At 40.0% G+C, this 15,931-nt stretch overlaps 1 protein-coding gene across 1 annotated transcript in view; it reads left to right on the top strand.

Annotated features, from left to right (window-relative positions):
• Positions 1 to 5,007: 5,007 nt before the first annotated feature.
• cacna1g (calcium channel, voltage-dependent, T type, alpha 1G subunit) overlaps positions 5,008 to 15,931 on the top strand; it is a gene marked incomplete at both ends in the record, with an annotated part of 176,828 nt that continues 165,904 nt past the window's right edge. The window contains one exon of the mRNA XM_080833891.1: positions 5,008 to 5,297. Coding sequence (XP_080690017.1) covers positions 5,008 to 5,297 — 290 coding nt within the window. The remainder of the gene's footprint in view (positions 5,298 to 15,931) is intronic.

The raw sequence follows: 15,931 nt of genomic DNA, 5'->3' as shown, positions 1-15,931 counted from the left end.
TGTGGCTGTAACCAGCCAGTTGTGTGTTGTTGTCATGGGCAGTTTTTATATTGGTTAGGTGAGGTTGTTGGGTATGAGTACTTGCATGTGACAGTGAGAGGATTTGCTGATGTGGTAAGTCCCCAACCAATAGCAAAAGGAGTTTAACATCTTTTCCTGTATATAACTAAAATTGTTTTTGTTCATGTATAAGGCCATTGTCGGAAAGCTACCACCTTATACCTCAATGATGCTGGAATTCTGGACCCTATCAAACCTGGTGAAATGCGTAAGGTCTTCCATGTTCCATCTGAATTGGGAAAGTCAGCCTTTTGTTTTAATGCCCTACCTTCCTGGAATGATTTTCAACACACTTTAAAAATCAATTCCCTACTTTCCTATGGACAATTCAAATCTATGATCACCCATCTCAAGTTGTAACTTTTTAAACGGATGTTTGCTGAAAATTATTATTTATTATGTTTTTTTTATGTATTTGTAATCTTGGCATCATTGAAAATGAAGGCTACCCTAAATGTATTCCCAATAATGAAATAAAGGTTGAATGAAAAAAAAACAATACTTCTGTTCCGTTTACCTGGTAGTGTACAATGTTGTGTTGAGTGCGAGGACAGATAGGCGAATTTGAGTTCAGCTGTGCATTGCCTTGCTGGTCGGGAGCCGGTGACAGTTGGGAGGAGATGAAAAGATGGCACCAAAGGTGGACAGTTTCCAACAGTACTGAAAAAAACAGAACTAAGTTCCGTTGCGAGGACTGAGTTATGTTAGCGTCTCTCTGCTCAGCCTCTCAGTTTGGTAAACTGAATAGAAATGATGGTCATTTTAATAAACATAAACACCTGGACTTGGCCAAAACATCCTATTTTGTTAATGATTGTTGTTATAATGATGTCTGGTGGTGGTCTGGAAGGTATCTTCCTGATGTTATCTAAGCAGTAACATGGGAATGATGTAGGGTGACCAGACCTCTTCTTTTACCCGGACATGTCCTCTTTTCGAGACTTAAAAAATGCGCCCGGCAGGGATTCCAAAATTGTCCGGGATTTTGCCTCATCGGATATTTGTGTTTCTCTGGGTCTTTCACAAAGTAGTTTTTACGCCCTGACAAGTTTTGGAAAGGGAATCTCCCTTACGTTCCACCTTCTTGCAGGAGCTCTGACTCAGTGTTGCCAGATGCACGATAATTATCCTTGAAAGACGATCATTTTAGGCATTTGCTACGATACTTTTTCATTTCCAATCTGGCAACACTGAGCACCTTGCCGCTTCGACAAGTAATTAGGATCTTTTCCACATGCATATGTCATGTGCTGTTGTAAACAATGCAACTAGTGACAAGTTGCATTGTTTTCAACAGCACATGACATCTGCATGTGGAAAAGATGGCAAAATCTTGTTGCGGGCGGAGGGGGCGGGGTAATCTGTATGCTATACACTACCACGCCCTGCCCCCCGCGACAGGGCGTTTAGAAACCCACGTTGCCTTTTGGCCCATTTGGAAGGAAATGCTCTTGGTAATCTACCCTAGGACAGATTCAGTATAGCTAAACAATAGTAACTTAGGTTTCCCTCCCAGATAATGTCAGCTTTCCAACTTGCTTCTATCCCTTCCAAGCAAACCATAGCTTCATCCATATTCTATAGATCCCGTGGACCAAAGTTCTGCCTCATGAGGATCTCTGTCAAGTTGTCAAAAACCATGACATTCACCCTGTTAAAATCTGCCACCCATGACAGACTAGTGGGTTCTGGCAGTCTGACTGAAAGAAAGGCATCCCTGCTCTTTCACCTGTCTCACTCTGAGGATGACATACAATGCTGCTTCATTTTTCCTCTAAAATTCTACTCCATTTTCCCGCCAATAAAAGGTTCCATGACATTTTATATTCTCTATAACTTGGAAAATCTGCCTCGTTCAGGCACCTTAATAAAACCTTTATGGTAGCATCTAACTAACATGACAAAATGCTTCATCATGTTTTTTACTTTAATTCTCTTTGACAATCATGTACAATCATGACAAATGTGTATGATTAAATCTCATCACAAATATAAATTAGTTAGACCCTCTATGACCTGAAAAAGGTTTTGTCTACTTCAAATTACCATATTTGACTAATCAAATATGATCAACTCAAGTTGTACAGCACATTTAAAAACAACAGAAGTTGTTCCACCATGATTTCCGGTCAATCAAGACAATATGACAGAACTATGAACTGCAGTTATTCTACAGCATCAGCTAGTTTAGCTTTAGCACTTCGACAACCAACTTGTATTACACCCAACCCCGGTCTCCCATGGCATAGGAGGTAAGATGTCTTGCATATTCTTTCTGCCACTGTGTTGATTTTGCAGGTAAAGCTGCATATCACATATACCTCAATAGTAATAAGGGGTCAAAGCAATGCTGTGCATTATTTTCAGCTAGCCAAACACCAAGTAGTACAACCACAAGTACTCACAGGCAAGTCTCGCCTTAGCAGCCATCTTGGTAACTCCCTCCGACAGCTATTTCGGGGAAACACAATCAGGCTACTCCACATAAGGTGGTCAAACAGACATTTAAAATTGCATCATGTGAAACCATGTTTAAATCTGACAAACGATGGCAAAACATATTTCTCCCAAGTACTCAAATAAGGGTAATAAAGCCTTAATCTAGTATTTATAGATTACAAACAAAATATTGTTGAGTGTCATTTGCTGTCTCACTAAAGTAACTAAGAAGAAAAGTAATTTGTAAAGACAGTTTACTCATTGGATGAGTATCCAATCAGATTGCATTTTAAAAACAATGGGTAATGTGTAATGAATTACCTTTGTTGAACATCTTCCCCAACACTGATATCTGCTTTTATTTTTCACAGTATAGGAGAACGCATATCCATATCTCACCCTAGAGAGCCAAGGCTGCCAAGGCTTTTTAATATTTGCCCCTTTCAATTAGTATACTGGTCACTAAGCCTCTATTTGGTAAGGATCTGTCTCTACTTTGTATGTGTGACAGTGCTTGGCTAATTGATGTGAAATCACTTCTCTGTGACATACCATTCCAATTAACTACAGCAGTGTTATACAAGTAATTGAACACATACAGTAGGGCAAGTTGTGTATGTTTTACTACAAGGAGTAGTTCATGTAAGGCAAGTCGTGTATCACCAAAAATGTCACTAGCATATTTCTAAAGAAGGCCAATTTGATGGAAAACTGTGACTGGCCCGGTTAACTGCCCCTGTCAAGCTTCCACTCCAGCTTCATGATCCAGGGCGATCCAGGCTTTGGTTTCTAAATGCTGTAATAATAAGAACAATAACATGACATGACATGACTCTCGTCATCATGGGGAAAAGTCTTTATCATTTTTCAGGGCTGTTACAATTAGCATTTACCTCAGTCATCAGAATAACCAAATATGATAGCATATAGTTCTTCTGATCAGCCATTCAAATTACTGGTCAATTCTATCTTGAATGTAGAATAAATGTTGAAAATTGAGAGTTATGTGCAGGATACACAAACTTATTCATGATGAACAATGATAGAAACAACTGAAAAGCAACCACACCACTGTAAATAGGATATACTCCAGTCATTGTTTTGGATTGGTCTTAATCTCAACAGTTTCAAGCTTCCCAGTGTCTGTCATTGGATAATATTCCAGCTGTTTCCCCTCCCCTTGTAAAGTCTCGAATCAGAACTGGCGTGTGATCTGGCCAATAATCACATAGATTGAGTTCTGGGCGTTCAAGGGGGTAGGGGCTGGAAGTTAAGACTGAATCCAGCTGTGAATTCGTTTGGGTGCAAGGATGCCTACAGAAGACAGCCTCAGCGACTATGCGAGAAACGACGTGCTGGTTTGAAATTATGGACAACACCTTCATATAGAAGCATCATTCGAAGTGCAATAGATAGTTGCAGCCAAGCATTTTAAAACATTTTTGGAAAGCTGTTAGCTTACTTATACGGAAAAGAATTGTACTTTCTCGGAGCTCTTCCATGCAGCGGCAATCACTGACTATAGTGAAAGAAATTGGCTTCTTCGCGATTCCCGAGAAAAACTGTAGCCTGATATCGTCCTAAAAGATAAAGTACCGAATAAGTTTGATGAAATTCGTTGGAATTTTTAGATTTTCATCGTCGTGTTATTGTGGATGGCAAGTAAACTCTGTTATTTAAAACCTAAACGGGAGTCTGTGAATTTAGACTTCAGGAGCATGTGTGGAGCGCGGTGTGCCTGAAACTGCTTTTACTGTGAGAACAGCCGTGAAAGTCAGCCCCGGGAGCTCTACTTTACCTCTTTCTCCTTTCTACACTGTTTTGGGGGCACTTTGTCAAGAGAAATGGTCATGCGATGACTGAACTCGCTTTGGACACATCCATAGAGTTGATCACAGGTAATTATGCCTATTCGAGTGATAAAATGCAGCCTATAACGGTAACACTTCCACCCCAAATTTTAGCATTTGAAAAACTGCAGCGCGTGTGTTGGCGGCCACTTGTTTAATTCCATGGTTATGTTAAGATAAATCCTACCAATGGGTATAGCAAAGTAGCTTGTTTTGCTCAGGTAGGCATATTTAGAATGCCACTGCTAATCTACACGGTGTTAACCGTTATTCACCTTTCTCATCAACAGAATTGATTCTCTTGAGGAACCCCCAGTTGAAAAGGCAAGGAATAGAGCGCAGTGCTCATGAGCGTTAAGAGAAAAAAATAACACGAAATCTGTCTGTAACTATGAAAATGCGTTTGCAGAGACTCGTATACTCACGAATCGTTATGATCTATGTGTGTTTAATTGTTTTAAGCTGACACGCAGGCTTGTGTGTTCATGTATAACAAAACATCCAGTTAAGTTCAGCCGTCAGTAAGTAACGTAGACAGTAAAAAAATGCACTCAACCGTTAAAATAACTGCGCCCTGGAAGTGTTCTTAAAGCGCATAGACACAAGGTGAGTGTTTTGCCTCTATTAACGGGTATATAATGATTCTTGAAGGGGGTGAATGATGGAAGAAGATGGAGGAAATCTCTCCGAGGACCATGGGGAGAGGGAGACGGAGGCTGCCTCCTCTCTGCCCCGGACTTTTATTCGACTCAACGACCTGTCCGGTGGTTGGGACCGCAGCGAGGAGGTGGTGGAGACCGATGTGAAAGACAGTACCACCGGGGTGGAAGAGGCTTCAGCCAGCGCTGAGGAAGCTCTGCCCTATCCAACCCTGGCGCCTGTCGTGTTTTTCTACATGAACCAAACCACCCGTCCAAGGAGTTGGTGCTTAAAAATGGTCTGTAATCCATATCCTTTGTTTTAAGATGTTGACGTTTCAACCGTCCTAACATTGGGGTGGTGAGAATGCGCGCCATTCCGCACGTCTTAACATACAACACAAGTTAAGAAGTGCTAGGCACATGACTACATAAATAATCAATGGCCAGGTTGCAATGAAAACTGTTATACAAAAATACAATTGCAGCTGCATGAGAATTTACGCAGCCAAATAGTAGAGTTGAAATGCAGTTTTACAGGTGTATGATGAACCAGAGCATGTTTTTACGGTGTCCTGGTGCTTTACTAACTTTGTGGAACATCATGCTATATTCTAATCTACTTATTATTGTGTTGCATTTGACAGGGTCTTTTGTTATAATTCTACTTTGGGTCTCCTTGTTGGCTGAGTGTTTTCATAGAAAAAGGATGCATTTACATTCATTTTGATTTTTCCTGCCCAAAATGCAAATCAATATTAACTCCAACATCAGAATTTATGGATGAATGCTGGAAAACAGGATTATGAAAAATCAAATTATGTTGATTGCGTTCCAGTGGTCAGTGATAGGCTCATGAGATTGCATTCCAGTGGTCAGTGATAGGCTTCCTCTAGTTTGGTTTTCTTTAGGATCCATTAAGTGGTCTGATCTAGCCAATCTAAGTGCTTGTTACTTCTCTGAAGATGATATATTTTGCCCATGGCTGATGGACAGTGACGGCTCGCAGATGGCACCTGTGCGGTGTGGTTTCCCATTTAGTACAGTTCAGGCATCCAGTCTTTATTTCCATCTGGTTTGGGTCCACCTTCTCATTTGAGAAAGACACATCTAAGATTTAATTTGGTTATTTTCTTGTATGTTTGTTGGGTAATAAAAGTGTTGCATAGCTCCCATAAATAATTTTGGAAAGCAGAGGAAACTGAGCAAGGGGCAGTAGCAGAATGTTAACTGTATGTTGATTCTCTTTTGAGTTGTTTAGAATGGAAATCGGAGTGCTACTGAGGATCAAATGGTCCAGGACCAGAACTAATCTTTTGTTCAGAGTTGACAACAGCAGGTCTTGGTGACTGTCTAAATGGACATAAGAGCTTCTCTCTCATTCTCCCTTATATGGCAATGTTGTCCAAAACTCAATTGTGCTATACTGTACTACACTGTGATGTGTCTGGTTGTCTTTTTAAGCTTCACAGTTTGCGATTCCCAAGCAAGCCTACTCTTTGGTCGTGGTTGTGAGTAGAGCCATCGTGGCGACGTCTTTAGTTCACCATATAGTTTCAACTCTGTGTTTACTTAATGCTTACCAATCATGCCAATGGCAATAGAAGATAGGAATTCAAGGTGCCATTTCATTTTAAGGTACTGAAAAACCTTTTCACTGTGCATACAAGAAGAAGGATTTCCCTAGAGCAAAAGTTGAGCTAGTTCTGATGTGATGGATCAGTATCTAATGCCACAGTATCCATGTTCTAACCACTATCTAAACACTTTTATCTGGCATTTCAATGCTCTTTCTATTCTGTAGGAACACGTGTGGTACTGCACCCCCTCTATAGGCTTGGATCCTGGTGGTCACCCATAGTTCTGGGTTGGCAGAGTTCAAAAGTGTAGTGGAAAATAGGCATTAGTAATGGACCTTTCTGACTGTTCTGGAGACGGACTGGACCTGCTTCAGCTTCCCTTAAGGAAAGAATGCCGTTTTGGAGGACCGAATTGGCTGGGCCTAGTTGTGATGTCTGGGTGCAGATTCTTTGTTGTTTTTTTTTCTAAGGGAAATATAATGAGTCTTGTGGGGCTGAATAGCTGCCCAGTGAAACAGACACACACACCCCACCCCTACCCTTACACGCATACTCAAACACACACACACACACACACACCAATAGTCTTTGATAATGCATTTTTTTTTTTACTTCCCCCCTTACTGTATTAGCCTTAGCCATTTGATCTATCATAGAAATATCTGAACCTTCTAAGCCCTTGTAAATCTCTTCATTTACATAGCTCTAAATGTCCCAAGGAGTCTCTTGTTCAGAAAACAGAATGTCACCGTTGGATAAAACTCATCTCAAATTAAAATTTTTCCCTGTAAATCAGTATTATGGTGTAATCCCTCGCGTGAACTTTCCAGAGTCAAAATGACGTGCATTAAAAAACCTCTACTTTTCTTTTCTGTCATGTCTGTCCATCAAAATACAGGCATATGCACAGATACAAGCAGTCACCCAGCATTCACTTTCTTGAGGTGAATTTGCCTGGAGCAAATGTTATGGTAGATGTTTATTTTTTGAAGTTTTATGTTTTGGCGTGAGACATGTAGATCTGTGCACAATCTGCACCTCACGAAGCTTGCTTAGTTCTGCGGATTTCAATGATTTTGACTTCAGCTGATTTAATGTTTTTGACGAGATTTTTTACTTGACTAGAAAAAAATCAGAATGTGGATAATATTAGGGTGTTTGCATAAGATACCTGTCAGGATTAAGTGGATCTACTAGAGAATATTGATGACCATAAAGTGCTCTATCAATAATCTCGTCTTTCATCTGTTCATTTTCTCACCTGAGGAGATACCAGGCATTACCAAATCAGTTTAACTGGCATTCTATGGAACAGTGTGCATATTTGTAGTTCATTCAAATGGGCCTTTGTCAGTCTTTTTGAAGGTAAAGTGTTTTAGCAACTAAAGTGTCCTTATACAGAGGTTAATGTATTGTTAAGGCCTATTGTTTGTACATGCATACTCATTAGGAGAACGTCTTTTGCTGAAACATGTAGGGACTATTTGTGACATTCACCGTATCTCTGTAGCCATTACAGAAAGGTCAGTGATTTGCTTTTATTGAAAAACCCATGTAATAACAAGCCGAAATATGCTGTGAGGTTTTAAGAGGGCCTTTCTATAAAGATCAAGTCTTCTAACATTATCATGACACTATACTTTGAAGCATTGGCCTGTTGGAATTGCTCTATCCCAGTTAAGGATCTCAACTGGAAGTTATGTGAAAAAACCCATTTATGTAGCTAAGATGACTCCATAGGCCGTTTTCACTTAAGACCAGAGTCAGTCTGAGGCCTTTCCCTGTGCTGTAGTGCCAGTGAGAAGCCTATGTTGTTCTAATATTTCTAGTATAATATCTAACATTGGATAAATTTGCAAAGCTCAAGCATTAATGCTGGAGACTTGTAAACATTACCCAGCAATGGTCACACAAGTGTGTACGAGCTAACAATAATGCAATCTTAAACAACTTCACAATTACATTGCAAGAAACTGTGCGTGTGACTCTTTTGGAATAAAATTATGAATCGCTAAATTTGTATTATTTCTGTTGCCAGGTAATGTAGCTAACGCTATGTGTCACTCCAGATTTCACCTATTTTGTTGGAGCATCGTATTATTCTCGTACTCCATTTAAGAAGTCCCTCCTTCAGGCCTGATTGGGCTCTGCCTAACATCAGGGTAAAACTAAGGCCTTCAGGGTCATGGCCCCAGTCCAGCCTCATATGATGAGAGACACCGAAGGTCTGAGACTTTCCCCCAGACATCAGGGTTTGACCCCATAGTAGCCTTGCATCTTCAGCTTCATTTTATCTCTAACATAGCCTCGATGACATTGCTATGCTGCTTGTCATTACATAAGCCACATACAGTACTGGTGGGGTTGTGTACTGACTTGTAATAAAGAAACATAATAACGTTCCATATTAAATCACCACGTTAAACATATTCTCCATACGGAAACCTCCTGTATCTCTACATCACCACGATTATACATCATTCTTTTGATCAAAGTCAGACCTACCAGGATTGCACAGGAAGGAGGACTTAAAGCAGGGGTCTGCATGACCTTTGAGCCATTTGTCTTTTGGTGAAGTAGCACAGGTTAATTACTTGTGTGACGGGGCACCTGTGTGACCCGCCAGTGCAGCATGTAGGCTGCTGCCTTTAGTGGACAGGGTGCAGGTGGTTTGGGTGTGTTTCATGTTTTATGTACGCGAGTTTGTCTGTTTAGTGAACACGGCGCGATTAAGCGCGAGAGTTTTAAAATGCTGTTTAAACTTCCAGGTAACCCGATGTATTTATAATTATATTTTGGCTGATTGATTATGTGTTGGTTATGCCGTCACCAAGCCACTGTTTTACTACTATGGAGTAGTCTGTTCTCCCAGCTGTATGAGACTGTTTGTGGCTGCTGGGAGCCAAGTGTTTAAATAGGACTGATTTGAGTCACAGGTGTTGCTGCCTGCCTATGACACACCGGCAATCAATAATTGGCATGAGCCGATTGCAGGCAAGTGTCAAGGCTACTTAAACCTGCCTTTTTCTTTGTTTCAGGAGAGTTGTCGTGTTAATAAGGCGTAAGCCTTTCGAGCTCTCATGTTTGGACTAGAAAATGTGGTCCTTTTTTTAGTTAGGTATAGTCGAGTATTTGCCTGGTTGCTATGATGCCCATTTATTTGTCCATGTTGCAACATTATTTTTGTATTTAGTAATGTCCTTGTTTAACCGCCTTATGGGCCTTATTGGAGGAAATAAAAACCTCATCTGTTTAACATCTTCTACCTCCTGAGTCCTCCATGAGCTTCCATCTAGCTCTAACCGCGACAGCTATCTCGACCTTTCACAACTTGTCTGGCAATTTACTTTTCTGAATTGCAAACAAGTAGTCAATGGTTTAAACATATAAACATGGACTCAGAGGGAAACATTGTTATAAATGTTTTTCATGTTTATAAATAGTTTAGGCTACCTTAAACAAGTGAACTAACAACAAGGGCCTTACATGGTGCCCCATGTAAAAAGTCTTTACGATACTGTATGTGTATTTTTGCCATGTTTACTTGCATGTTCAGTCGGGTTCAGTGAAACTGAAAGTTTCAGTTAGTTACTTTAAGTTTATTGATACATTTTGTTAACCGTGGGTAGGTTTTGACAAGAGTAAAATTCACAAGGGTAATTGTCATAAACTTAAAATGAGTCAGGTAATTGGAGTAACCAAGACTAATGTAAACCGTATTAATTTTGTGTGGCTTTCTGACACTTATTCAGCTTTTAGTGCCTGGTGAAATATTATGAGGGTATAGGTGCTTATCCCCCATCTTTCCTCTTATCATCTTCCATCTGAATTATCCCGTCAGTCATCGTGGTGCTTATTAATATCCTCAGGTTACTGAGGCCCATCAAATGTGTGCTACAACAGAGGACTCAATGATCACTCTCCTAATTATAACTTCACAGTGAATTAATGATTCTGTCAGAAAATAACAACAATAACAATGAAAATGAAAACAACAGATTCATGATTGATGTTCTCAAGATGCTTAGATAGGCTCCTGGGTCTGGCTTGCAACACGTACTCATTCAGTAAGGCAAGGCTCATGATCAGCTCAGTCATCAGTGACATCCCTTGTGCTTATGATGTAACTAAACACAACACTGATGTAAACTAAGCACACTTTACTATTCTATGAACTTGGCATAAACATGACATGATGTGTCCATGGCAGAATAGTTTGAAATGGTTTGTTTGTCAATATGATGTGTTTGCAAGGATAGTTTAAAAAGACAAAGACGTTTATTATGTACAGTCAGTGTAGAATAGAAAATAAATGTATGCTATACAAAACATCTGCCAGCAGGGCCCCAGTTTCCATGGTAACATGTTTATTCTCCCTTGTAAGAATGCTTATTTGACTAAATATCTTAATTGTTTGTGGATATTATGTAGTTGTGGGGATTGTTGCATGGGAGCTAGACAAAACAGTTGAGAGTGGGTTGCTTGTAGCCATAGTGGCATTCTATTTGACAGCTCTTCAGAGCTTCCTACAGAGGAGCACCCTGTTCTGAAGTACTTGTGAGGGGCGGCCAGTAGGACAGGCAGGGTAGTTTCTTGTGTTGTGTTTGACTTTGCAATAGTTATATGTAATTTGAACCTCATGGATTTGGCTGGTAATATACCAACTCTCATATCCCATTTGTAAGCTTAAGATTCTCTTCAGCGTTGAGTATGAGCACACTAGCAGGATGCTTAAAGTTTGCATGTGTATCTATACAGCAATGTAATATTAGATTTTTTGTGCAGTATATCATGCATATTTTTCAAATCCTGTCATATTTCATCAAGCAGTATGAGTATTTGCATATCCAAAAGACTAGATAAGTATATTATCGTGGTGACATATCTGCCTTAAGTGTTCCGCTTTTGCACAGCAGTTACAGTCTGAAATGTGGTCTAAGCAGAAAAGAAAAACATGGAAACCAACATTTTAATTGACATACAGTCCATGTTTTAATACTTTGGCTTATAACTGAGTAAAGATATATATAGGCCTATGTTAAGACTTTGGAAATTGTTAGCTGGGAAAGCACAAGGGTTGCTTCTGAAGGGTGGTACCTTGCATCAGTGGCACTATATTCTGTAGTCTGGCAGTGGACAGGTTAGAAAGGAGTGCTGATGCATTGGGAATGGTTTTATTCATAAGGATATGTGGTTGGCACACTTTTGGCTGAAAAGTACAGTAAACAATTACTTAAACCACATCACTGACATTTACATTTGACGTTTACTTGAAACAACAAAACATCACAGCGCATCACAGTTTTAAACAATCTGACAATATGCTAAATTAATTAATGAATACAACATTATTGCTATTTTATAATTGAAATATAGAAATACCTATTTGTCTACATTTTCAGGTGTGCTAATATTGCAGTTCCAAGCAGTTTATAATAACGTGTTGTTTGGAAGCACTGACAATAAAACAGATTGGTTTATCCACCTGTGTATGGGTGCACTCTAACTAAGGGTGGAGAAAAATGGTTGACTGGATATTATTTTCCGGGTCGTTATGTCAGAAGAATTAATTCATAATTTGTACTAAAGCTGCCTAAGTTGTTTTTGCTCCTGAACTCCAAGGACATGTAAAGCAATCATAATAGTCATTAGAGCATTTGCACAGACCTCCTGTTCAATCTTCTCCTGCTCCTTGTGCTATTTGAGCTCTGCTCAGGCAGGATCGTGTGTGCTTTGATTTGACATCTTTCAGTATTTCACACATTGATACTCAAGCACAAGTTGACTAATTGACAGTTTGTTTGGCATCTGCTGTTGGTTCATGAAGATGTATTGTTCCTCTTGAGACCACAATGATATAAACAAGTGTCAGTTAATCACAGTATAGTCCCATTACCACCAGCAGTCCCATAGAATCTGACCACAAACAAAGACCCAGCTGGAGCATGAAATTGTGAATACTGCCTCACCAGTCAGGAAATGGTCATTATGCAGTGTTCAATATTTTATAATCCTATCATTTCTTGGGACTTTTTTTCCTTTCCTTTATGCCATATTTTGAGAAACTTCTCATATATGTCAAGGCATTAAATTAATGCCCATGGACTCATTCTAATGGCTGTCATATTTAAGTATCTCCATGCCAGTCATTTAAACAGAAATGGAATGTTGTAATAAAAGCTAATGGTGGTTGTCTGATGTTGTCCTTAAATAAGGCACAGCATAATGTATTTCAAACATTTATTCTAATCTGCATCAGGATGGAGCTTGTGTGTGTTGCACTGAGGTGTTATTCTATATTCCTTCAACTTCTGTAAAGTGGCCAAATTCCTAGGTATTTATCAATTTAGTCATAAAGTATTTCTTATATTTTTATTTTTGTAAAATAAATTCTCAAAGTGATACCTACAATAATATATTAACAATTATGTAAATTAAATATGAAAGAAGAAAAAAAAGATTACCAGCTTGTCCTCATTTTGATCCGAGTTACCTTTACCTGAATGGGGTTCAGGTCATGTGATGTTCAAGATGGTGCCTTTGCCTTGAATGAATTATAAAGACAGACAGGTAGAAACATGAAATTGGTTGTGACAAGTGGGTGTTTGTGTATAGCACACCCTTTCACTGCACTTGACCAAATTAAGGTTAATGATGGATCGGCTGATGCTACTTAGCATGCCGATGCTCTAAGATACTCTACATTCATGCACTTATGCTGCTTCACTGGTACCTGGCCAGATGATTGTCAAATACATCAAAGACTAGCTCCATGGACTGGTTTCCTCTGACTTGTGAGCTCTAGGCCACAGACTGAAGCAACTGATGCTTCAGTAGAAGTGCACCAGCCCAGAGGGTTGGCAGAATCAGGTATCAAACTTGAATGGTGAGAAGAACCAGGAGGAGATGCTTCCTTAAGGGTATCCTAGCTTCCAGGCCTACAGCAGCCATTGGTTCACTCCTTTGAGTGAGGTTTGGTCTGCGATTGTAGACCAATATGCTTTTGGTAAATTTTAGCTAATTGCTCCACATGGTCCTCTAGCTGTCTGTTCTGTGTATGCGCTAAAAAACACATTGGTGTTTGTACACAGTCCAGGCTCTGTCAATAAGAAACAAACGTAGTGACTTCAACTGAGCCATAAACAATTCCAGCATATCAACATGTTGCTTCAGGAGGATGGAAGGGGGATTGAAATTTGATTGGCTGTTGAACTGAAATGTCAACAACATTTTGCCAGCATCGTGGCCTAGACCTTTAAGAATTGTTTTGTTTAGTCACAAATATGTCAGATCTTACTAAACTATTAAGGATGGTTGGTTGTTTTGTTTGCTCATGTCTTTGTATGCAAAGATCCAGATGTGCGTCTCTGTGTGTGTTTATGTGTTAACAGCAGAAAAGAGAGAGAGTGTATGTATATTGCCCTATGTTTGTTATTTCCCTTTCTTGTTGTTATGAACGGGATTCCTCTAATAATTACTTAAGTGAGCTAGTTAGCAAATTAATTGGAATCCAGTAAAATTCACAGTGGTGACTCCCACTGGCCCTTGGTCTGTTGGTGGGTGTGTGTTTGTGTGCTTGGAGGAGGCAACATTTAAAATCAATACATCCACACACTTTATTTGTCTTTGTTCCACCTCATCAGCTTGAATATGTTTGGTGTCAGTGTTTGAGAGGGTATAGCAAAGGTAAAGCAACATCAGGGTTAAACTATATTTTGGTAGAAGTGAAAGATCTTTGACATATTTTGCCATTTTTCTTTTAGTATTCAAATGTTCTTTTGGCATTCCCCTTGCTTTGAGTCGTTTTTGTTTCCTCAATCGTGCCCCCCCAACCCCCTCTCTTTCTTGCCGTCTCTCATTCTCTGTGGGCTGTTCCGTGAGATGTCTGTAAGTTTATGTAGGAATCAAGCCAGGATTTTCCTACCAGCTTTTTCTCATTAGAGTACTGGAGGAGGTTGGGGCTGAGGGGAAATGGCATGAAATAGAAGGAAGAGAGATGGAGGGGAAAGGAGGCGCTTGAGTGTATGTAGCCAGCCTAAATGAAACCCATCACTGCCTCAGAATTTACCTCTCGCGGTTCATAATTCTATGTCTCCTCTGTGTCACTTCTTTATTTACCACCTACTTTAGGACAGCGTCTACATCCTCATTGTCACTTTCTCTCCCCCCTCTCTTTCGACCACAAAACTCATCTTCCAATCCGAGTGCACACTCCTGGCCGCTTTCCCAGACAGACCTTTCCTTCCCAGTCTGCTCTTGGTAATGGTGACACAGTTTCTACTCGTTCTGTCCAGTCCGCTGAATCTTAATAGGAGAGCTTCCTGTTGTGACGTTTCCTTATGTTATTTTTCATTTTTGAAGGAGGTGTGAAGGAAGATAAGAAATTAAGGGAAGAGTAGAGAAAGAAGATGAGGAAACATTAAGGGCTGTTAAATAAAAACTAAAAAAATAAAACAGTATGAGATAGTTGTAGAGGTAATACATTGTTTGGCAACACTTGTCATCAGACAAGGAACTTGTAGACATTCTTTTGGTACCTTTCTAGCATGTCTGTTTGCCTCCAACCCTCACCCTTCTCTCCTAGCCGTGCATGCACACCCTGTTGGCTAGTAATCCCCATTTTAGGGCATGTCTGACTGCCTGGAGTCCCAGGTGGCAGTGATGGTCCCCAGAAGCGACCAAGGCTCTTATCGGTTCTCTTTCCCTCTTATCCTATTTCCCCACCTGCCCCCTCTGCTCCTCTCTCCCTCTCTCTTTCTCTCTCAATAGCTTTTGGAGATTTGTCAGGGACAGACACATGCCATGCTAATTGCTTATCAGTATTCCCCACCCTGGACAGTGTGTCTGGGAGGAGGAAATATGTGGGAGAGATAAGAGACAGATCTGCAATTCAAGATAGAAACTCCAAGTATAAGACGTATAAGAGTACTTCTCAAGGTAGATTAAGTGTAAAAGCTGTGGTAATCTAGCCATGTTCATGGATTTAGTCTTTTCCTGTGGCTATTTTCAAAACAAATATTTGGTGCCTGTTAAAATAAGGGAAATGCCTTTCTTGAACTTTCACCAGTGTCAAAGTGGTCTTGTACTCACATAATGTAAAATTAGGTACAAGAGTTTTGTGTCTTCGGCATACTGTTGTGTTTTGAGAAATGTCTTCAGTGACTTTCAGCTCTTAAAGAATCTACTGCCTTAATATCTGTCAGTCTATTTATGACACTCACTTTTAGGTGCCGCATTGTGTCCCCTCTGTGTTGTGTCATTGAAAAATGACATCATGCTGCATAATTACTGTTCAGACCTTGTCCTGGGTTGTCCCCCGCGGCACCTTTAATTAAAAGATGGCTTCCGTGTGGCACATGCAGAG

Source organism: Sprattus sprattus, assembly GCF_963457725.1.
Source record: "Sprattus sprattus genome assembly, chromosome: 3".
Lineage (NCBI taxonomy): Eukaryota > Metazoa > Chordata > Actinopteri > Clupeiformes > Clupeidae > Sprattus > Sprattus sprattus.
The sequence above is the reverse complement of the archived record's forward strand: the minus strand, read 5'-3'. Positions and strand labels throughout refer to the sequence as shown.